General features: G+C 25.6%; 3 protein-coding genes across 3 annotated transcripts; all 3 read right to left on the reverse strand.

Annotated features, from left to right (window-relative positions):
• Nucleotides 1-1,979: 1,979 nt before the first annotated feature.
• On the reverse strand, nt 1,980-2,348 carry OCT59_014728 (uncharacterized protein; the record flags this gene model as incomplete). The annotated part of the gene is made up of 1 exon (XM_025323704.2): nt 1,980-2,348. One exon carries the CDS (start codon nt 2,346-2,348, stop codon nt 1,980-1,982), a length of 369 nt encoding a protein of 122 aa, XP_025190019.2.
• Nucleotides 2,349-3,788: 1,440 nt separating this feature from the next.
• On the reverse strand, nt 3,789-4,148 carry OCT59_014729 (uncharacterized protein; the record flags this gene model as incomplete). Its single annotated transcript, XM_066150205.1, has 1 exon — nt 3,789-4,148. The coding sequence occupies one exon, from the start codon at nt 4,146-4,148 to the stop codon at nt 3,789-3,791; it is 360 nt and encodes a 119-aa protein (XP_066002394.1).
• A 5,504-nt stretch (nt 4,149-9,652) lies between these two features.
• Nucleotides 9,653-10,304, reverse strand: OCT59_014730 (uncharacterized protein; the record flags this gene model as incomplete). Its single annotated transcript, XM_066150206.1, has 5 exons — nt 9,653-9,676; nt 9,764-9,784; nt 9,862-9,893; nt 10,009-10,056; nt 10,229-10,304. The coding sequence occupies 5 exons, from the start codon at nt 10,302-10,304 to the stop codon at nt 9,653-9,655; spliced, it is 201 nt and encodes a 66-aa protein (XP_066002395.1).
• Between the last annotated feature and the right edge of the window lie 15,634 nt (nt 10,305-25,938).

Genomic DNA, 25,938 nt, shown 5'->3' on the forward strand with positions numbered 1-25,938 from the left:
TCACTGCTGTTGTCTGATATCCTTGAATAGATAGATATATTGAATTATGACGCGATATTTATAAACTAATATGTAATAAATTTTAAAAAGTACTGTTTACTTTATATGTTTCAGGAAATTGTCCATTCAGGATATTACTAATATTTCAAGTTACGCTAATTTTAATTCAATAAAATTTGGTCCGAGTTAACACAAAAGGTTCCATCGCAAAATACTAGTTATTATTTATATAGAATTTAATACTGAAGAGTGACTTTGAAGAACTAAATTTTTCTAGCTATCTGAAATTTGCATAACGCTAGAAATAATTGGATTTTTCCTGCATTATAATTCTCTGATAACCTTTATGTAACAATAATTTGATGCAACAACATGTAATTTTGACCATTTGACTATTTCAACCATTTTGACCATTTTAATTTTGATTTCATGTATAGTTCGGTTTTCTGTAACTTGATAAGAGGCTGTCCTGTTGTTACTGTAAATAAAGTTTATTTAAACTCGTCAGAGATCTACATCACAGTGTTCCATCATTCGCATGTATTGTTTTATTAGAAAAGTAATTCTTTCCATAAAATTTTGGTCAATGATCTAATAATTCTTATCATTTTTTATATTTTTTTATGTATCGCTCTCATTGATTTCCGATGAATGTAAAGTTCCTCTTTGTAAGAAGCGCCCTAAAAGCTTCCTTGCATTTTTAATAAGGCTTTCCCACCAGTAAGGTTTTTTCAATATGTTTATCTGCTTTAATCTGATAGTTCATTGGGTTGCGTCTAAATTCTCATTCCACTTATCAAACTCAAGAATTTTTTCATGGTAGAATATTCCATGCATAATGATGCCAACTGACTTTCTAAGATGGCGTAACCATTAGTGATACTGTAAATATCATCTAGGACTTCTCACTCAATCTAATATATCCGACTATCTTCTGGGATATCATTGAAAAAAAAAATATGCTGATCTTTAGTGAAATCAGATGCCTGAATCGTCTTAGCCGAGATTAATGATGATAAACATTTTTTGGTTGTTTCAGTTTTAGGTTTTTTTCGTTAGAACATTCTTCCCAATGAATAAAACAAATAAAACAAATAAAACAAATAAAATGAAAGAAACATTTTAATAAAAAAAGTAAGCGTGTAATAGATGATTGCGATAGAGTATAATTGTTATCATCCATGAGATGCACCAATCAGGAGCTCTTGTTATACTTATGATATTAAATATATCACGTGGATTACTTGTGTTACATATCAATATAAATTGTTATTGGATAAGTATTGTATCGTGACTTAGTTCACGTGGAATCTAAAAATAAAAAAGTAAGCATAAAAAAAATAATACGTGAGAATATAAAATTAACCAACCCAATCGAATTAATCCGATCGATTGTGTTCTTTATTGTGTTACTAGTGTTACATTTTTATGCATTTCTGCGCCTGCATTTCAATTAATTAAAAATATGATAATAAATAAACAAAAAACATTTTAATTTAGAATTAGCCTTTTTAAAAAAATCATAAGAAATTCAATCAATCATAACTGGAATACCAAATTTTAGGACAAAGTACATCGTATTGAAAAGCGTAAATCCAGGATTTTATTATTAATATATATATATATATATTTCTTTGAAAAAAAAAAGACATTACTGTTCGTACAGCACATAAATATAAGTGCTTTGCAACGCATTGAAAAAGAATTGAAATGTGGTATATAATATATTTAATAAAATAAACGAATAACTTTTCAAGAACAAATTTCTACTTATAAAGAGCATAAGTTAAAGTAGCATTTTATTTAAATATTTATATAACTTTCAGTAAATTTCTGTCTAAAAAAAAAAATAATAAAAACCAATAAAATATGCGAAATAAATTAAGAAATTAAAAAAAATTAATTCCCAAATTATTAAATCTTATGTAACAAGAAAAGTCATCTAAATGATTCATTTGAAAAGTGAGTTCGCAAATATTCTAGGGAGATTTATTCGAATAGGCATGATCTTGTTGAATCAGATTTCGAATATCTGAACTAGTGATAATAATAGTTGCACGAGGAGAATTTATAGTAATTCCAAGTGAATTAAGTAAAGGAAATGCATTACTAGAATTTTGATCACTAGTGATAATAATAGTTGTATGAGGAGAATTTATAGTAATTCCGAGTGAATTAAGTGCATTACTAGAATTTTGATCGTTGTATTGCGGATAAAAATGTGGGGAGGAAACGTTATTGGGCGTAGTTTGATGACCAACTTTATCGTTTGAAGCGTCACAGGAAATTTTTTGCTGATAATGCCCTATAAGAAATATGTATACGGAAAGGATACGTTTTGTATACATTTTATGTACGTTTCTATAGATTCCGTATACAAATTCCGTATATTTAATAAGCAATTCATTTTTGAACATTTTTTAAAAAAACTAATGTATAAGAAATGTATACGGAAAAAATTAATCATACGGAATGTATACGGAATTTTTAAACTTAATATTTTTAGAAAATAATTTTACAAAAATCTCGTATCATAACACGAGATCACGTGATTGTTTATTGTTTTGTTATGATACGTTTTTTGTTTTTATATAAACCCTTACTTTGATGAGTTTGATCTTCCGATCTTCCTTTCTGTCTTTCCTTTTCTTCTCTTTTCTCTTGTCTTATTTTTGTTATTTTTTCTAAATTTTTCTTCTTTTTTCGTCACCCCCCCCTTTTAAAAAAAAATTTTTTTTTTCGTACCTCACTTTAAAAATTTTTCTTTTTTTTCATTACTCTCCTTTAAAAAAAAAATTTTTTTTCGTCACACCCTTAAAAAAAAAAAATTTTTTTGATTTTATTCTTTTATTCCCACTCTTCTAAAAATTTTTCTTCTTTCTATTTCTATTTCCTATTTATAAAAAATTTTTTATTTTTCTAACTTTGACGTCCTCCCTTTAAAAAAAAAATTTTTCTTAACTCTCCTAACTTCGTTACCCTCTTTTTAAAAAAATATTTTTTTTTGATTTATTCTTTATTCCCCTTTCTTTTTTTATTTATATTTATCCCTTTTTTTATTTCATAGGCCAGCAGATTTTTTTTTGTGAGAAGATTCAGTTTTTTTGTAGATCAGTTTGGGAGTCCTTTCCTTTTTGTAGGATTGTTCAGGATTTTTTTCTTTTTTTAGGTCAGTTCAAATTTTCTTTTTTTTTTTTGTAAGTTGGGTTCAGATTCTTTTCTTTTTGTAGGTTGTTTCAGTTTTGTTGCTTCAGAGTCTTCTTTTTTTGTAGGTCAGTTTTGGATTTATTTTGTTGTTTTGGTTTCTTTTTCATCAGATGCTTCATAATTCTTTTCATTTATGTAGGTCAGACATTCTGGAGTTCTCTTTCTTTTTTTGTAGGAATACTGACCTTTGGTGACTTGGACGATTGCAGATACTATATGAAGGGGGGTTTTGTTTCCAATTAAGTTAGACGTTCTTTTTTGTTTTTTTTAGGTTGTTTGACTCCAAATGAACCTGAACTTATAGATAATTTTGGTTGCAATAGGTGGCCTTAATAAGGAGGGAATTTTCATAATGTATTTGTATTTTTATTTTTTTATTTAATTTAATAAAGTAAAATTAGATTTATATAAATATAATTATAGTAAACTGTAATACAAATAATAAATTCAGTGACCAAATCGTATAAATTTCGTGATAAAATCAGTGATCAAATCATGTAAATTCCATATGAATTCCGTGCAAATTCCGTATCCAAACCATATTTTTAGTGATACGGAATTGTGCATTTTTCCGTATCCTATTATGATACGTTATTTCTAAGGAAAAAAAATCGTATAAAAACTTTATAAAAAACGTATCCAATTTTTTTATAGGGATGATTATGGCCAGTAGAAATAATATCGGTATTTGAAGTGCTATGGGACATAGATTGCTGATAATCATTATGGTCAGTGATTATGTTTGTACGTGTAGGAGAAGTATCATTGTTCAACACGGAAATATCATTATTGCAGTTGCAAGAAGGAACATAACGGTTATTATTTGAAAAACGCCCCGCTTGAGTAGCATTTGTTGCAGTCGTTTGCGGAAAATTAGATCCACCGGTAATATTGAATTCGTGAACATTATTATTATTATGATTATTGTGTAAAGGATTCATGAAAAAAAATATATAATATAATAAAGTCTTTTAACTTTTTAAATATGACAACGAAATGTTGAGTTTAAATAAAAAAAATTGATGATCTGATTATCTAAATTACTTATTCTGACCCATTTACATTCATTGATCCGAAGAGGGAAATTTAAAAGTAAAACTAACAGTTAAATGACATCTAAATTTAGATATTTGTATTATCAAATTTGTTCAATTCCGAAGTATAACAAAGAAATATTAATTACTATGCAAAATGATAAAAAGTTACATTGTTGATACATTTTTTTATATTTTTTAGTGAAATATCAAAGTAGTTGGATACTATTTCGAAGCGCATACCGGTAAGCTAGACACGATTGTTTTCTCATACATTTTATAATAAATAATGAACATATAAAGTTTATTGAATGAAGAATTGTTAGAGAATTAAACATTATAATTTAGTACTAAGATAATACTAAAATAAATTTATTAGTTGAAAAAGCTTCAAATCATAACTTTATTTAGTCAATTTACTAAGAATGAGCTATCATGTACTCATTGTTATGTTTCACAATCCTATATGCATAAAAAAAATAGAAATCGATTGATTCAAATAAAAAAAAAAATATTTTTTTCGCTAATAATAATGACAACTGCTTGGTGTTATTGAAGCTATGATAATTATATTCATAAATGTTAAAATGCGTTAAATATTTTTTTTTTTTAGTAAATAATAATTAATTCGTAACTGAAATTCAGGACTCAAATTTGTGAGTACAAACCACAAATACATATGGTATGATAAGGGTCAACCTACTATCGATTACTTCATATTTTAAAACGACTGTTGGATCATAGAAAGATGATCGGCAAAATGCAAAATATTCAACGATCTCATGAGAGGCAAGTTGAACGATATGGAAAGCATGTCATATTTTAGTTACCGTATAAACAGTAATAAAAAAAGAATTTTAATGATTATTGATAATTGTTGTCGGTTAAGTTGCAGTCCTATGCATGTACAGTCGCGTCCGAAAGTGACGCCCGATTTGAAAATGAAGACAAAAGCAAAAATATCTGTATTTTTTCACTAGTGTATACATTAGTAAAATATTCATACCTAGTTTGTTTCTCATACTAAATCAAATTTTCATAATGCCAGGGTGGCAACCTTCTCAAAAACAGAACTATTTAAATTTTTATTTTTTCTTTAATATAGCTTTAAATTCGCCTACAGCTCTTGGGAGAGGGACACACTTCTGGATAATATATTGGTTCATTTTTAAATGTTCTCTACTTGGTTTAAACCAAATAAATTTGTTGGAAAATTAGTAGTTGCAATTTTATTTAATTTTAGCTTATTTTTGGCCTAAAGATAAAGGATATAATCATCTGGAAACCTGTGATTATCTTGGCATCCAGTGATCAGAATTCGATGAACAAAGGCTCATTGGATTCGTCTCGTCAAGATGAGTTGAATGGTGAATGTCTCATATCTCTAGGGTTAATAGATACTAAGGTGTACCTTAAAACATTTTTTTGATGGTTTGGCCTTTATCCTGAGATATAATGATGCTACATGTATGAACTGGCCACCATTCGACGTGTATCAATGAGACAAATCCAATGAGTCTTTGTTTGTCAGAATAGAATCACTGGATAGTGAGATATTCCCAATTTCGTGAAATTTAGAGTTTCGAAAAATTTTCAGGTAAAGAATGTTTTAAGTTATATCTTGGCATCTATTGATCCTAGAGATATAGGCCAACCACCATTCACTTCGTCTTGACGAGATGAATCCAATGAGCCTTTGTTTGTCGAATTCTGATCACTGGATGCCGAGATGATCATAGTGACTTAATAATTATGGCCTTCATCTGTAAGTAATCGGGCAACACTTTCGGACGCGACTGTACAATGTACACAGAATCACAATCATTCCAAACACATAAATCGGAATACGTTAGCATTTCTGACGTCACTATAGTAATAAATGATAAGTATTTGCATAAATTTTAACCAAATTCATACTTCATATATACGATTCTTTATTATGATCACCATAAACCATGCAATAGAATTTATTTAAATCGCTGATTCTTGTTTCATCTGAGATGTAAATATGCGCCAATAAATAATTGTTTTTCAGGTGGGAATTTTCATTAATAAAGAAGGTAATTTTTCAACATAAATGAATCGAATTTTATTGAAATTTTGACGCAAATATGGTACATAAATAAGGTTTAATAAGTGTTTTTTCTGATAATCCCATTTAGATTAACCTCTGTATAAATACGTAACATGGAAACGCAAGATTCTTATTTATTATGGCTAGAATAATTTGGTTGACTATCAAAGTCGTAACTCCGGCTAATGAAATTTTAATGGACACTTTTTTTGGCTAATAGATAGTGCTAACTAGACTTTTTAATCATATTAATCATATTTCATTTTTGGCCACTCCCATCGATGCAATCGGCGCAGCATATCACAATTGCCGCATTTCGGTTGCCTTTTTTTTTATTTTTTTTAAAAAAAATCCTTTTTTTACCGGTTCTTATAGACTGAAATTTTTTCTGAATTTTTTTTTAATATTTTTTTTTTTTTTTTTTCAGTTTAACCCGATAAAAATTTTTTAATCAATTTTTTTTTGGTTTTGATTTTAGTTCAATAATTTTTTTTATTATTATACATTTTGTTGAATTTTTGTTTATTAATAATTAATTAACGCCAATAAAAAAAGACTTTGCCATTATTTTTTTTATAGTTCGCTTTTTATTGTAATTTTTTTGGTTGTCAACATAAAAAATACTTAATTATATTCCATGATACTATCACGCTGTCATACTTCTATTGCAACGCAACATGCTACAGCTAGTATATAAACTAAATTAATACTATGAACGACTGATATTTGAATTATATTAGTTTAAATAAACAATGCAAATGCTTTCGTATTATTTATATTATATTTTATTTATATTTATTTATGTATATGCATTTTTTTTGAAATATTTAGATTTCAATTATGGGTTCTTGTTTGTAAGCAAGGATTTATGTCGAATTACATATGTACATTGCTAACACTTTACTAGAAATGAAAGAAATGAAAGTAAAAAAAAAAAATAATTTGTCCATTTACAAGCATTATTTTATTAAAATATTTCATGAACAATCACATTCAATAATCATTGTTTAAAATAAAATCAAGTATATTCTTTATTCGATTGTCTTTTTTTAGTGATAAAATTCCGGAAAAATCCGGAATTTTTGAAAATCTCGGTGTAAAATTTTTAAGACCGTCTCTAGCATTTGTACCACTACCACGAAATATATTAATATGATTAATAAATGAAGTCATGCACATGTAAACCAACAGATATAAAGAAAAATTTTAGTTTAACCTTTTTTCTTTCATCTTATTATTATGTTATATGTTGATCACGTTGATCTCAATAAGACTATAAAGCTAAAAAAGTGCATTTGTTTCAGTTGAAAGTTTTTTAAGGTAAAACAATACATAAGTATTATGATTCTTAAATTTGATTTTACAATAAGTTTTGATTTTAAAACTTTTAATATTGTACATAAAAATATATCAATTTTTTTTTCGTATAAGATTCAATTTTTATCTAACTTGATATTTTATTAAAATAATCACTTAAATAGATTTTCCTTTCTTCTTTATTGAATTTTTTTATTATGAAAAGCAATTTCATCTTTCTTTTAGTGTGATTTCACTGATATTTTTTTTATTTTTCTGATATATTTTGATATAATCGAGTTTTATCCAATCTAATTTTTCTAAACAAATGATTATCCTTGCTTTAATGATCACTTACCTTCTCATCATGCATGGGACAAACGATCGAAAACATGTGATTTATTGTCTCATGATTTGAATTAACAATTAAAAAATTTCCGAATACATACAGACCAATTGCGATGTTAAGAAAAAGTTATTAAAAATTTTGTAAACTACAATAGTCGATGATCATTGGATTTAAGTTCGGGGTTCTGAGCTGGCTGGCTACATCAAGAGTTGAGAATATTTATATATTTTGTTTAAAATAACACCCAGAGTTTCATATTCATTCTATACAGATAGTGGCATCGGTATCTAGTTTAATTAAAAGTGGGCACAAAATAACGACCAAGAACCCAAATTATCAAAATGCAAAATTTAATACTGGTCCATACTAACGACTCTAACAATGGCTCACCTAACATTGATATCATCATATACACAGGTTCTTAATGTACTATATCAATAATTTCTCAATAATTATCACCTTTAAACAAATAATAATTAAAATTAATATCCATGCTCATATCAACATTATGATCTGAAATTTAATTCAATAAAAAGTTAAAGCCCGCAAGAGAAACTTATACGATGAAACAGCAGACTTTCTCATATATTAGTTGAATCTGGAAGTGCTAACATTACTTTCAACATTAATATACATATAATACGCATGAGACCATAATTCAAGGATACTTGAAATAATTAAGAAAAATAGACAAAACATGATAAATTTCAATTTCTGGATCAAAAATTCCCAATCTTCGTCGGCACTTTCGAATTCAGAAATCGACCAGAACTTCACAAAAAATGGGTTCATACCAATCTAACGAATTCTACAATAAAATCCTGGAGTTACAAAATGAAAACCATGAATTTTTCATTTCTTAGTAATAACTTATTATTACTTTCATTACTTTCCTTTCCCGCAATATATTCTAATCCATCGGATGAGCTACCCTGGTTGTAAAGCCATCTGAGTTACTCCAGATACAATAATATATATATATATATATATATATAAAGGAAATTTCGTACACTTTGCCAGCTGGTGAGAAAGCCTATGATCTCTAACCTCAAACTTCTTTTCTACAAGATCCCTAAACATTTGATTCAGAGACCTAGACCATCTAAAAAAGAGAAAATTGAAATGTTAGTAAAAACATTTCATTGAAATGCATAATTAGAAACAAATCTCACCAAGTTTTCACGCGTTTAAAGAGTCAAAGAACCAACCATCTGAAAAAAGAAAGATGATGAATATTAGTGATCATTCTTTGTTAAAAGAAAAATTAAAGAAAAAAATTGAACTTACGAAATCCATGTTCAAAAATATCGTTGGATACCAAAGAGCAAGTCATCTATAAAAGAAAAAAAAGTCAGTAATCATTTTTTAATGTCAAAGAAAAAAAATATCTTACCGAAATCAGCCTCCAAAGAGCTGAAGACTTATCCAAATAAGAACGAAAATGAAGTTGTTAGGTTAATATTATATTAAAAAAAAAGTTTAAGAATATAAAAAAAAGTACACCATAACCTACGTGTCTAAAGATCCAAATGAAGCCGTCTAAAAAACTGAATTCATTAAAAATAATTTAAAAATCACTTTCCCTTTTTTTAAATTAAAAAAAAAAAGAACTTTAAAAAAAGAATTACCAGAAGTCCATGTGTCAAAAAAATTCACGTTAAAATAAGAGAAAAAACTTAACAAAATTCTGCTTCAAAGATCCAAAGTACCATAAGGCTAGAAAATAAAAAAAAGAAAAATTTCATTAATAAAATTCTTTTAAAATAGGTTTCTCAAAGTCAATTCTGAATTCAAATAGCTTACCAAAGTCTGGAAATACAGAACCTATAAAGATTAAAAAAAGAAGCGTCAGACATTTCTTACAGATAAATGACGAATTCCTCTCAAAAGAAATAACTCACCATCCAAAAGTCTTCCACAGATAAGTCATTACCTACAAAAAAATAAAAAAAAAGGAAATTTAATATGTTCCTCATAATTAATGGCGAAATTCTTTCCCAAAAATTTTACTTACTGTCCAAAAAGTCCCTCCAGAGAACATTACCTACCGAAAAATTGTAAAGTATAATTTTTACTTTTGTTTTCTTCAAGTCCAGCTATCATAGGCTTGGAAATAATTTTATGAAAAATAAAAAGAAAAAAAAAGAAAATTATAGTAAATAACGATAAAACAAAAAAAAAATCAAAAAATGATAAAAATAAAAAAGAAATCACCTAAGAGAGCACTACTTGCAAAAATGTTCAGTTCGTTCTCAGTTGAACCTCAACTTTGAGCCATTGGAGACATTTGTTCATTTCCTTTAATTTTTGTCAGTTGTTCATACCAATAGCTCATTGATGTCATTGTTGTGAAAAAAAAATTAATGAAGGAGAAAGAAGGAAAGGAATTATGGGAAAGAACAAACTTTTTTTTTAAAGAAAGATTATACGTCATTGAACTGCGCCTATCAGTTATTATATCATGTGATACACATGACATTAATTTTTATGTAGATTGTAAAATAGGACTTTAAGGATTGATATAACACATTAAACTATTTTAACTATTTTAACTATTTTTAATCACAAATAAACTATTTTTTTAATTTTCTTTACATTTTCTTTTATACTCTTCAAAGTAATAAACTGCAATTATGGTTTTTGATGCTTGGTACATGTTCAACTTAACCATCACAAAATGACACAAATAGCAAATATAATAATATAACATTAATTATATTTCTCACAAAAATTCTAGATTTTTTAATATAAATTGACTTGAGATTATTAGAGGTCATAAGCTTTCTCACCAGCTGGCAAAGTGTATGAAATTTCTTTTAATTTCACAAAGAAAGCCTTGCTAAAGTCATCTTTAGCAAAGGTCTAGTAATACATTGCCTTAATTGAGCGTGGCTACGAAGTTTATGATTATCTCTTTGCTTTTTTTTGTAATTTTGTAATGATATAAATTTTGTTTTAGTATAGCAAAATTTCAATAATAGTAAGTAAATGGCTTGTTGCAAATTTAATATCATATTTCAAGTAAATTTCAAGCTATTATATGCGTAATAAACATTGATATTAAATTTAATTAAAATTTATTTAGAATTTATACATTATAATTAGCGAATTAGTTTTAAAATCATAAAATTTACAATAAATTTTACCCGTTTCAATCTATAAATTAAATTTGAAGCGTAATTGAGATCAACAAATGTATAAGCTATTTATGGGCAATAAACTTCATGCAAATCATCCCACTTCGACCAGTGCTTGATGAACCAAATAGCCCAAATTCTAGCTTCAGTAAATAGGAAAAAGAAATCATTTAATTTTTTATTTAAGGAATGTTTAAACTGATATTCATTTTTCTTTTATTTTCAAAATACCCGATTCTATAGGTCCCTATAATTTAATGTTACGAAAATGTTTTAAAATGATTGTCTAAAATTTAAATAGATTTCGCGGCAATCTTTAAATAAATCAATATTAATTTTATCATTTAGAATAACACATGTAGCCGGAATTAATTGGTTTAAGTGCATTGTTCAATTAAAATTTATTAATAATTGCTAAAGCTATTAAATTATTACTTTTTAGGGTAAAAATATCGCTTTAAAATTCATATTGTAGATATTTTGCGCGATACTAGTGATGCTGACTTAACTGAAACCAAATGTTAAAATTGTTTCAACATTTATTATTTTTGTTTTAGCTAATTGTTGTAATTGTTAAAGGCTATAATAAAGTTTAAATGATTGTTTGCTAAAATTAACTTTTGTATACAATATGCATTTGATAACAATACTTTCCAGAATTATTTTTATTGTTAAAATTAAATTTTCTGAGCTCATTTTCCTAGAAAAAAAAATCAGACATGTGATCAAATTTCTAAAAAAATTTTTTTATCAGCAACGTTGGTTTTACTTTAATTAAACCACGAATTAAGTCAGAATCACTACACAGTACATTGGGGTATCTAATATCAAGCTAACCACAAACATATTAGTAGCTGCATAATGAAAATCACTATTCATCATGAAATTTCGAAATTTTTTTTACTAATAAATTACTGCTAAAAATTACTTTTGCGAAAAATTTTATTTCTCATGATCTGACAAGTTTTTATTATTTTTAACCTTATTGAATATAATTCTTCGAACGTGTCTTTATTTAATTAGAGAAGCAAATTTTAATAATTTAACTTCGTTAACAATCTGGATATATTTTTGTGTATTATTTAAACTTTAAAGTTTAAGCAAGCTTAAATAAACTTAATAATAAAAGCAATTTAACTTTCTCTTTTAAAAATTTAAAAATGGGTCGAAATAGAAAACGAAAAATACAATTAAAAATATGCGCCAAAGGAAAAACTTTCTAGGTTATTGTCACAAATCAAATTAACTAAGCAATTGAGTGATAACCTTGATAACCTAGACAATAATGACTTTGCTACTATTGCCGAATAAATTGAGGGAATATATGAAGAAAATGAAACAAAACGGAATGAACTTATTACTAAAATTCAAAAATTGCCCGCTAATCAAGTCTCCAGTGCATTTCATTTGTTTCAGACAATGATATACTCAAAAGGAGATCGAAAGGTGAAATTCTTTCACCACACCTTCAAATAAAAGCAGTAGAGTTTCTTAATTCGGGATTATATAAAAAGGAATCTTCAACGCAAGCAAGTGAGGATAAAATTAAAGAACTTGAAAAAGAAAATCTCCAATTGAAAAAGAATTTATAAAATATCGAATTTACAGCATTGTAATCCACCAACAACAACTCGAAGGTTTAAATAATTGCTATGATATTAAAATACACCCGAATATGGGTACAGAACTTCAACAAGCACGAATCCAATTTTCTGGTATTAACAATAGAATTGAGAAAGTAACTCAAGACGAACTTCATCATATTCGGAAAGAAATGAGAAATTCTAATAGAAGAGATAATTCTTTAGAAAGTTCATTTTCTTAGTTTGACGTAAAAAATAAATTTACAAATATTAAATATAACTAAAATTTGCTTCTCTAATTAAGTAAAAACACGTTCAAAGAATTATATTCGGTAAGGTTAAAAGTAACAAAAACTTGTCAGATCATGAGAAATAAAATTTTTCGCAAAAGTAATTTTTAGCAGTAATTTATTAGTAAAAAAAATTTCGAAATTTCATCGCGAAAAATCTTCACTAATAATTTTCATTATGCAACTACTAATATGTTTGTGGTTAGCTTGATATTAGATACCCCAACAGTACATGATTTTAAGCCGGATTGTGTCATACAGAATATTGTATATAATATATTTATCGAGATTTATTTATATTATACTTTTTTAAATACTAATAGTTATTAGATGGGGAACAGAGTGGTCGAAGACCGATATTAATGCTAATAATACTGATTTTAGTATTGGATGTTTAATAAAAATATCAGTCATTAAATTCCTGCATATTGTTACGCAGCAAAATGTCACGCAGCAATCACATGATATAACTGGACCCATGATGCCGATCAATATAGAAGATATCGAATATGTTCGACATGTTCGATATGTTACGTATGTCCGATATGTTCTATATATTGGTATATATAGAACATATAGTATATATAGCATAAATAGTATATATAACATATATAGCATATATAGCATATGTACTAACGTAAATTCAATATATTAGATATTTTTTTATATAGTAAAAATTGTTATAAAAAGGCAGTGTAAATGCGCATTAGAAAAGTAGTTTTAGAACAGTCCTCATAAATATCATTAATAAAATTAATTAATAAAACTCATATACACTTTATTTTTCGTGTTATTTCTTATACACTTTATTTTTTTTATTCATTGTTCATATTTGGTTAGTTTAATCCTTTTACTTGCGTCTGATCGTATAGGCTATTTTGGCTATACCATATTCGCATTTGATCGGATTTATGTTAGATTTACATTGAATTAATTAAATTAGTATAAGATTTACGCCGATCCTGTTAATTTCCGACCCTACCAATCCTTCTGCTTACACTAAATATACGGGTCTGGTTCACATTACCAACAATCATTTACCGACAAAATAATAATTATTTTTAAGTTACAAAAAAAGCAAATTATATAAACTAAATTAAAAAAATTATTAAGAACAATTCTAAGTACAATATATTATGAAGCTGAAATAAATTTTTTAAAAAATAAAATTGATAAAATTAAATATTAAATTCAAGTTATTTTATTAGTATATATAAATATCATAGTATTTTACATTTTGTTTAATTTGTTATATATTAATCAATTTTTTATTTTATATATTATGGTAAATTCTTTTATATTAAATATGTATTTTAATTTTCATGACTGAAGTGGGTAGTGAAATAGTAATAAATACTGTAAGTGTTGATGGTAATATGAGTGTCGGTAAAATGATTGCCGGTAATATGATTGTCGGTAATGTGAACGGGTCCCAAATATACCGCTTATTTTTAAGCACATAAGAACTGACCTATAACAATATTCCTAATCGACTATATAATAATTGATAATAATATTCTAACGTTAAAATTTATACCGAGCTATGATACAGATTATATCAAGTATCTACTATGGGACCACATAATAGGACCCTATTACTAAGATTTTAATACTTTGTAAATGGGATCACCCAAAAATCCTGAATCAAAATCCTGACAGTTACAGAACGCCGATGATCTAAAATCTTGACAGCCAAAATCCTGGCTGAGATTCGATCAGATTAATCAGATTAGTTAATGCAATTGTTTCTAATTTTAGAAGGTAAGGAATAGTTTAGTAATCTAGTAAGTAATATACAGTACCATAATCCTTTTAACCAAGATAGAATTTTTTTCTTTTAATTTTAATTAATTATATTAATTTGCATTTATATTAAACAATTTACATTGGTATTAATAAAATTTACAATAAATTAACCTGTTAAAAAAAAACGGATTTTGATTGTCAAGATTTTTAACTGTCGAAATTTGGGACTATCGGGATTTTATTTCAACGGGATTTGTTATAATAACATAAAAAAATCAATTATAAACTATTAAAAATTAGTACTTATTAATAACAATAATAATGAATTCTTATATATTATCTGGATTTGGGTTTGTCGGGATCTCGGTGTCGGGATTGTAGACTGTCGATTTTATGGTTGTCAGGATTTTGTGGCAAACCCATTTTAACAATTTTTAGAATATGTTTATTGTAACTTTGGTTCTCATATTCTAAACCATGTGTATGTTTTACCATTTTAGCAATTATAAAACAACATTTGTAACAACAAGAAAAGTCGATCAAATCATGGATCTTTCAACTTTCATGATAATATTCACTTGACACTTGAAACAATGTTCCGTTTTATAAATAGGTAACGAGTACTATTAGCTCTAAACGTCAGAGCCAGAGTTACATAATGCCGGCTGGCATTATTATCTAAAAAAGGAAGGATCTACACACTAGTTCAACCTATTTATATCATGGGATCTGCGAAATAACAATTGTAATAAAAAAAAATAGTTAATGACAAATCATTGTTTTATATATATTACATTATTATTATATATATATACATTTTCTTTGTAAAAGAAAAGTAACACAAAATTTACATTCTTGACTAACTAAAAAAAAACTATTTATAATTTTTACTATTTTTCATATCATGTATTAAAATTACTACCCACTTAACAAAATCGGTTAAACCCATTCTGATTGTAATCCTAATTTAATAATAAGAATTGTAGTAATTTGGAACATCCTATTTAGGTAGATTTACGTCTTTGAAAACTTTTCTGAAATGGTAAATAGAAAAAAAAACATAAAATGGAGTGGAAGGTGGTCTATTTACTTAGTATTACTTTTGATTGGCAGTTAAAACATAATAATTGCAATTGTATCAAATAATAACAATTTAAACTCGTAAAATTTAGGGATATTCTAAGAAAAGAATATCAAGATATCCCGATATAATCGGATTAGATTTTTAGTATTATTCTTGATTTTCGTTTGTTTTGAATCATTATAAATATGATTTCGATTTCGCTTTCAAATTTTCTATCAAATAAAAAAATCTCTCAAATAAAAAAAAATTACCTACTTAAACATATAAAAAACTTCACAAAGTCAACTAATTTAAAAACAGACCGAATCAAAATGAATCCAATCGCTAGCACTAAAACAGCTGTTATTGTCGTTTCTGCTGAAGTGACTGAAAAGCCGGCTCAACCTACCAACTCATGCTCTATCATGTAAACGAAAGTTTACTTTGAAAAAGTTTTACTCTACACTTGTTCTTTATAACTTCCGACGGATAACTGACGAACGGAATATTCCTCTTTTACTGGCCTGATGCTTATTATCTCTTAACGATCTACAAGAATGAATCAATATATTTTTCTTAATTTTAATTTATCTTATTATTTATACCAGTCCTAATTTTCTTTTTGAATTAAAGTATTTTCTTTAATATTTATATCACATTTTTCTTATATCTCAATTTTTGTATTTGTAACACGTGATTTACTATTACTATATTTACACAGATCGTTTACCTAGTTGTAAATATAATTTATTTTATTTTAATAATAAAAATTTTGAATCGTAATTTGTTAATTTGTTACAAAATTTAAATATATGTATCGTTTTAAAATGTTTATATTAATGAATTTTCTATGAAATTAAATCTTAGATTTATAATTTACTATATATCATGAAAGAAAGACTGATTATTGGCTTTGAAAAAAAATGAAATGAAAATTGTAATATAAAATCTACTAATTAACTAATTGTAATAATGACAGACTGGATGCGTAAAAGAAAATTTTTCGTACAGGTAATATTTTATTCATATAAAAATCAAACATAAAAAAAAAGAAATTTTTAAAGCCTTTTTAGACATTTCTTTAAAAATTGTCGAAAGAAAATTTATTTTCAAAAACTAATGAGAAAATACTGGATTAAAGAAGAATTTTAAATTATGGTTGATAGATAAAATCTTCAAACAAAATAAAACTTTTTCACAAAAATTAAATGAACATAAATAATAATGAATTTCATATACCTCTTCATAATACCGCTCTTATTATTATAGTGATGCCGACTTAACTGACAGAATTATAATTTTAAAAAGTAAAAAACCAACGTTGTTGATAAAAAATTTTAGAAAATCATGATCATATGTCTGAGTTTTTTTTAGAAAAATGAGCGTTTATCGGAGTTTTTTCAGAAAAATTTTTATAGGGTTTCATATCATGATAAAATTAATAACAAACAATTTAATTTTATTACAAAGAGACTTTTACTTAAAAATTTCTGTATTTTGTCATTAGAGGATTCGGATGTGCGGTGACTTTGACACCGTCAATTAATTGAATTGTTTAAATTGAAATGTATAATATATACAGTATATAATAACGTATATAATAACGTATATAATTACTTTTATTATAATATTTTTTTAATTTTAATATTAGTATAAACTCGTAAAAGAAATATTTAATTTTATTTCATGAGTCAATACGCATCATACGCGTCACACGATACAGTAAATAGTGATAAGATTGATTACAAATAGCGGTTATCGTTAATACCGATTCACTTAGAAGGATAAAAAAAAAAATGGCAAAATTAAATTGTGTTATAATTGGTAATAATATACTAACTACTAAGATTTTAATACTTGTAAATGATCATTTTATTCATTTATTACATGACTTGTTTAATGATTTTGATAGACTGAATTATTCAGGTAAATTTGACGGTGGCAAAATTTGTTCAATGTGATGAATAGTCCAAAAATTTTTTTAGAAACTAGTATTGTAATTCAGTTTGTTAATATTGTTTACAGTATAATTTATAATTACGTTAGACTAATACTCCTTTTTTCTTATTTATGATATTTTTAACAATTTCAGAATGGAACATTAGTTCCCAAATTCTAAATTCTAAACCATGTGTACTATAATTTGACCATTTTAGTAATGTTAGAACAACATTTGCAACAACAAGAAAGGACGATCTCATCATGAACACTTGATACAATATTCCGTTTTATAAATAGGTATATACAAGAGTACTATTAGCTCGCTTCTTCAGTGCCAGAGTTATATAATGCCGGCTGGTATTGTCCAAAAAAGGAAGGATCTACACGTTAGTTTAGATTCATGATAATGATAAATGATTACCATGGGATCTGCAAGAAACGATTATAATAAGTAATAATAGTATTTCACGTTAATTATTCTCATTGTTTTATATGTTTATTACATTATTATACATATATATTTTTTCTTTTTTAAAGAAAGTAACACAAAATTTACACTCTTGACTAAAAAAACTTTTTATAACTTTTTTACTATTTTTTCATATCATGTATTAAAATTACCCACGGCGTGATCCTTAACAAAATCGGTTAAATCCATTTCTGATTGTAATCCTAATTTAATAATAAGAATTGTTGTAATTTGGAATGATATCCTATTTAGGTAGATTTACATCTTTGAAAACTTTTCTGAAATGGTAAATAGAAAAAAAAACCATAAAGTGGAATAGAAAGGGGTCTATTTACTTGGTATTACTTTTGATTGGCAGCTAAAAACATAATAATTGCAATTGCATCAAATGATAACAATTTAAACTCGAAATATTTAGGGGATATTCTAAGAAAAGAATATCAAAATATTCCGATATAATCGGATTAGAATTTTTAGTATTATTCTTGATTTTCGTTTGTTTCGAATCATTATAAATATGACTTCGATTTCGCTTTCAAATTTTCTATCAAATAAAAAATCTCTCAAATAAAAAAAATTACCTATAAAAAAAATTACCTACTCAAACAAACAAAAAAAATCCACAAAGTCAAATAATTTAAAAACAGACCGAATCAAAATGAATCCAATCACTAGCACAGCTGTTATTGTCGTTTCTGCTGAAGTAACTGAAAAACCGGCTCAACCTACCAACTCATGCTCTATCATGTAAACGAAAGTTTACTTTGAAAAAGTTTTACTCTACAATTGTTCTTTTATTACTTCTGACGGATAACTGACGAACGGAATATTCCTCTTTTACTGGCCTGATGCTTATTATCTCTTAACGATCTACAAAAATGAATCAGTATATTTTTCTTAATTTTAATTTATCTTATTATTTATATCAGTCCTAATTTTCTTTTTGAATTAAAGTATTTTCTTTAATATTTATATCACATTTTTCTTATATCCAATTTTTTATATTTGTAACACGTGATTTACAATTACTATATTTACACAGATCGTTTACCTAGTTGTAAATATAATTTATTTTATTTCAATAATAAAAATTTTGAATCGTAATTTGTTAATTTGTTACAAAATTTAAATGTGTGTCGTTTTAAAATGTTTACATTAATGAATTTTCTATGAAATTAAATCTGGGATTTATAATTTACTATATATCATCATAAAAGAAAGATTGATTATTGGCTTTGAAAAAAAATGAATGAAAATTGTAATATAAAGTCTACTAACTAACTAATTGTAATAATAACAGACTGGATGCGTAAAAGAAAATTTTTCGTACAGGTAATATTTATAAAAAAAAAAAGAAATTTTTAAAGCCTTTTAACATTTCTTAAAAAATTGTCGAAAGAAAAATTTATTTTCAAAAATAATGAGAAAATACTGGATTAAAGTAGAATTTTAAATTATGGTTGTTAGATAAAATCTTCAAACAAAATAAAACTTTCACAAAAATCAAATGAACATAAATAATAATGAATTTCATATACCTCTTCATAATGATGCCAACTTAACTGACAGAATTATAATTTTAAAAAGTAAAAAACAGACGTTGTTGATAAAAAATTTTTTAGAGAAATCATGATCACATGTCTGAGTTTTTTTTAGAAAAAAGAGCGTTTATCGGAGTTTCTCAGAAAATTTTTTATGGGGTTTCATATGATAAATTTAATAACAAACAATTACAAAGAGATTTTTACTCTGTATTTTGTTATTATTCTATGACTAGTAGATGATTCGGATGTGCGGTGACTTTGACACCGTCAGTTACTAATTGATTTGTTTAAATTGAAATGTATAATATATACAGTATATAATAACGTATATAATAGCGTATATAATAACTTTTATTATAATATTTTTAATTATAATATTAATATAAACTCGTAAAAAAGAAATATTTGATTTTATTGCATGAATCATACGCATCATATATGCGTCATGCGATACAGTAAATAGTGATAAGATTGATTACAAATACTAGCGGTTATCGTCCACTTAAAAAAAAATGGCAAAACTAAATTGTGTTATAATTGTTAATAACATCATACTAACGTTAAAATTTATACCGAGTTACAGATTATATCGGAATCTTACTACTAAGATTTTAATATTATGTAAATGATCATTTTATTCATTTTATTACTTGACTCGTTTAATGATTTTGATAGTAGATTGGATTCAGGTAAATTTGACGGTGGCAAAATTTGTTCAATGTGATGAATAATCCAAAATTTTTTTTAGTAACTAGTACTGTAATTCAGTTCATTAATATTATTCACAGTAAAATTTATAATTACGTTAGACTAATACTCCTTTTTTCTTATTTACGATATTTTTAACAATTTCAGAATATGTTTATTGGAACATACGTTCTCAAATTCTCAAATTCTAAACCATGTGAATAATTTTACCATTTTAGTAGTGTTAGAACAACATTTGTAACGACAAAGAAAGGACGATCTCATCATGAACACTTGATACAATATTCCGTTTTATAAATAGGTATATACAAGAGTACTATTAGTTCGCCTCTTCAGGGCCAGAGTTGCTTGCATTGTTCAAAAAGGAAGGATCCACACACTAGTTTGGGTTCATTCAACCTATTTATGCAAATAACGATAAGTGATATCATGGGATCTGCGAAATAACAATTGTAATAAGTAATAATAGTTAATGGCAAATCATTGTTTTATATATATATATTACATTATTATATACTGTATATATATACATTTTCTTTGTAAATGAAAAGTAACACAAAATTTATATTCTTGACTAATTAAAAAACTATTTATAATTTTTTACTATTTTTCATATCATGTATTAAAATTACCCACGTAGTGATCCTTAACAAAATCGGTTAAACCAATTCTGATTGTAATCCTAATTTAATAATAAGAATTGTTGTAATTTGGAATGACGCCCCATTTAGGTAGATTTACGTCTTTAAAAACTTTCCTGAAATGGTAAATAGAAAATAAAAACATAAATTGGAGTGGAAGGACTGGAAGGTGGTCTATTTACTTAGTATTACTTTTGATTGGAAGCTAAAAACATAATAATCGCAATTGCATCAAATAATAACAATTTAAACTCGTAACATTTAGGGATTTTCTAAGAAAAAGAATATCAAGATATCCCGATATAATCAGATTAGAATTTCTAGTATTATTCTTGATTTTTGTTTGTCTCGAATTATTATAAATATGACTTCGATTTCTCTTTCAAATTTTCTATCAAATAAAAAAAAATCTCTCAAATAAAAAAAATTAACTACTCAAACAAACAAAAAAACTTCACAAAGTCAACTAATAATTTAAAAACAGACCGAATCAAAATGAATCCAATCGCTAGCACTAAAACAGCTGTTATTATCGTTTCTGCTGAAGTGACTGAAAAGCCGGCTCAACCTACCAACTCATGCTCTATCATGTAAACGCAAGTTTACTTTGGAAAAATTTTACTCTACAATTGTTCTTTTATTACTTCCGACGGATAACTGACGGTCCTCTTTTACTGCCTGATGCTTATTATCTCTTAACAATCTACAAAAATGAATCAATATATTTTCTTAATTTTAATTTATCTTATTATTTATATCAGTCCTAATTTTCTTTTTGAATTAAAGTATTTTCTTTAATATTTATATCACATTTTTCTTATATCACAATTTTTATATTTGTAACACGTGATTTACAATTACTATATTTACACAGATCGTTTACCTAGTTGTAAATATAATTCATTTTATTTTAATAATAAAAATTTTGATTCGTAAATTGTTAATTCGTTACAAAATTTAAATATGTGTATCGTTTTTAAAATGTTTATATTAATGAATTTCTATGAAATTAAATGTTGGATTTATAATTTATATCATGAGAAAGACTGATTATTGGCGTTGAAAAAAAATGAAATGAAAATTGTAATATTAAGTCTACTAACTAACTAATTGTAATAATAATAACAGACTGGATAGTACGCAAAAGAAAATTTTTCGTACAGGTAATATTTTATTCATACAAAAATCAAACTGACAATAATTATCTATAAAAAAAAGAAATTTTTAAAGCCTTTTCGAAAGAAAAATTTATTTCAAAAATAATGAGAAAATACTGGATTAAAGTAGAATTTTAAATTATGGTTGTTAGATAAAATCTTCAAACAAAATAAAACTTTTTCACAAAAATTAAATGAACATAAATAATAATGAATTTCATATACCTCTTCATAAATACCACTATTGATGCCAACTTAATTGACAGAATTATAATTTTAAAAGTAAAAAACAGACGTTGTTGATAGAAAATTTTTTAGAAAAATCATGATCATATACTAATTATCTGAGTATTTTTTTTAGAAAAATGAGCGTTTTTCTCAGAAAATATTTTATGGGTTCATATGATAAATTTAATAACAAACAATTTAATTTTATTACATAGAGATTTTTACTTAAAAATTTCTGTATTTTGTTATTATTCTATAGCTAGTAAGAGGAATCGGATGTGCGGTGACTTTGACACCGTCAGTCAATTGATTTATTTAAATGGAAATGCATAATATATAGTATATACAGTAAACAGTATAATAACGTACTATATAATAATGTATAATAACTTTTATTATTTAATGATAATATTAATATAAACTCGTAAAAAAAGTACTTAATTTTATTGCATGAATCATACGCATCATATGCGTCATATCAAACGATACAGTAAATAGTGATAAGATTGATTACAAATAGCGGTTATCGTTAATACCGATCCACTTAGAAGGACAAAAATAAAATGGCAAAATTAAATTGTGTTATAATTGATAATAATATACTAACGTTAAAATTTATACCGAGCTACAGATTATATCTGAATCCTACTAAGATTTTAATACTTTGTAAATGATCATTTTATTCATTTTATTACTTGACTCGTCAGGTAAATTTGACGGTGGAAAATTTGTTCAATGTGATAAATAGTCAAAATATTTTTTTAGAAACTAGTATTGTAATTCAGTTCATTAATATTGTTTACAGTATAATTTATAATTACGTTAGACTAATACTACTCCTTTTTTCTTATTTATGATATTTTTAACAATTTCAGAATGGAACATTGGTTCTCAAATTCTAAATCCTAAACCATGTGTATAATTTGACCATTTTAGTAACATTTGTAACAACAAGAAAGGACGATCTCATCATGAACACTTGATACAATATTCCGTTTTATAAATAGATATATAAGTATATACAAGTTATATACAAGAGTACTATTAGCTCGCCTCTTCAGGGCCAGAGTTATAATATAATGCCGGCTGGTATTGTCCAAAAAAGGAAGGATCTACACGTTAGTTTAGTTTCATGATAATGATAAATGATTATCATGGGATCTGCAAGAAACGATTATAATAAGTAATAATAGTATTTCACATTAATTATTTTCATTGTTTTGTATGTGTATTACATTATTATACATATATGTTTTTTCTTTTTAAAAGAAAAGTAACACAAAATTTACACCTTTGACTAAAAAAACTTTTTATAACTTTTTTACTATTTTTTCATATCATGCATTAACAGTACTAGTACCCACGGCGTGATCCTTAACGAAATCGGTTAAATTAATTTCTGATTGTAATCCTAATTTAATAATAAGAATTGTTGTAATTTGGAATGACATCCTATTTAGGTAAGTTTACGTCTTTGAAACCTTTCCTGAAATGGTAAATAAAAAATAAAATTATAAATTGGGATGGAAGGTGGTGGTATTACTTTTGATTGACAACTAAAAACACAAGAATTGCAATTTCATCAAATAATAACAATTTAAACTCGAAACATTTAAGGATATTCTAAGAAAAAGAATATCAAGATATTCCGATATAATCGGATTAGAATTTCTAATATTATTCTTAATTTTCGTTTGTTTCGAATTATTATAAATACGACTTCGATTTCGCTTTCAAATTTTCCATCAAATAAAAAATCTTTCAAATAAAAAAAAATTACCTACTCAAACAAAAAAAGAAACTCCACAAAGTCAAATTATTTAAAAACATATCGAATCAAAATGAACCCAATCACTAGCACAACTGTTATTGTCGTTTCTGCTGAAGTAACTGAAAAACCGGCTCAACCTACCAACTCATGCTCTATCATGTAAACGCAAGTTTATTTTGGAAAAGTTTTACTCTACAATTGTTCTTTTATTACTTTCGACGGATAACTGACGAACGGAAAATTCCTCTTTTACTGGCCTGATGCTTATTATCTCTTAACGATCTACAAAAATGAATCAATATATATATTTTTAATTTTAATTTATCTTATTATTTATATCAGTCCTAATTCTCTTTTTGAATTAAAGTATTTTTTTTAATTTTTGTATTTTCAATTTTTTATTTTTGTAACACGTGATTTGCATTTACTATATTTACACAAATCGTTTACCTAGTTGTAAATATATTTTGTTTTATTTTAATAATAAAAATTTTGATTCATAATTTAAATATGTGCATCGTTTTTAAAATGTTTATATTAATGAATTTTCTATGAAATTAAATCTTGGATTCATGATTTATATCATGAAAGAAAGATTAATTATTGACTTTGAAAAATAAAATTATAAAATTTTTTTATTCTATTAATTAAGATGTTTCCATTAATAAAATGTTATAATCCATATTGCAATACTTAATGCGAGTGACTTCTTTAATTTAAGCTATAGTTTTCATGAAAACACATACGAGCACCAGTGATAAAGCTCCTTGAAAAAAAAAGAAAATTGTAATATAAAGTCTAACTAATTGTAATAATAACAGACTGGATACATAAAAGAAAAATTTTCGTATGAAAATCAAACAATGATTGTATCTATAAAAAAAAATGAAAATTTTAAATCCTTTTTAAACATTTCTTTAAAATTGTCGAAAGAAAAATTTATTGTCAAAAAATGAGAAAATACTGGATTAAAGTAGAATTTTAAACTATGGTTGTTAGATAAAATCTTAACATTTTCTTTAAACAAAATAAAACTTTTCACAAAAATTAAACGAGCATAATTAATTACACCTCTTATTATTTATAGTGATGGCGACTTAACTGAGAGAATTATAATTTTGAAAAGTAAAAAAAAAACAAACGTTGTTAAAAAAAATTTTTAGAAAAATGATCACAGCTTTTTTTTAAAAAAATGAGCGTTTATCGGAGTTTGGATTTCATATGATAAATTTAATAATAAACAATTTAACTTTCTGTATTTTGTTATTATTCTATAACTAGAGGATTCTGATGTGACACCGTCAGTTACTTGATTTGTTTAAATTGAAATGTATAATATATACAGTTTATAATTAACGTATATGATAATTATTTTTTTTTAATTATAATAATATTAATATCATAAAACTCAATAAATGTATTTAATTTGACAAGATTGACTACAAATAGCGGTTAAAAATAATGGCAAAACTAAATTGTGTTATAATTGATAATATTATACTAACGTTAAAATTTATACCGAGCTACAGATTATATCAAATATTTTATGGGAATCCTATTACCAAGACTTTAGTACTTTGTAAATGATCATTTTATTCATTTTATTACTTGATGATTTTGATAGATTGAATTCAGATAAATTTGATGGCGGACATCTGTTCAATACGATGGGGGTGGGTAGTTCAGATTTTTTTTTTTGA

This window comes from Rhizophagus irregularis, chromosome 22 (assembly GCF_026210795.1).
Source record: "Rhizophagus irregularis chromosome 22, complete sequence".
Taxonomy (NCBI): Eukaryota; Fungi; Glomeromycota; class Glomeromycetes; order Glomerales; family Glomeraceae; genus Rhizophagus; species Rhizophagus irregularis.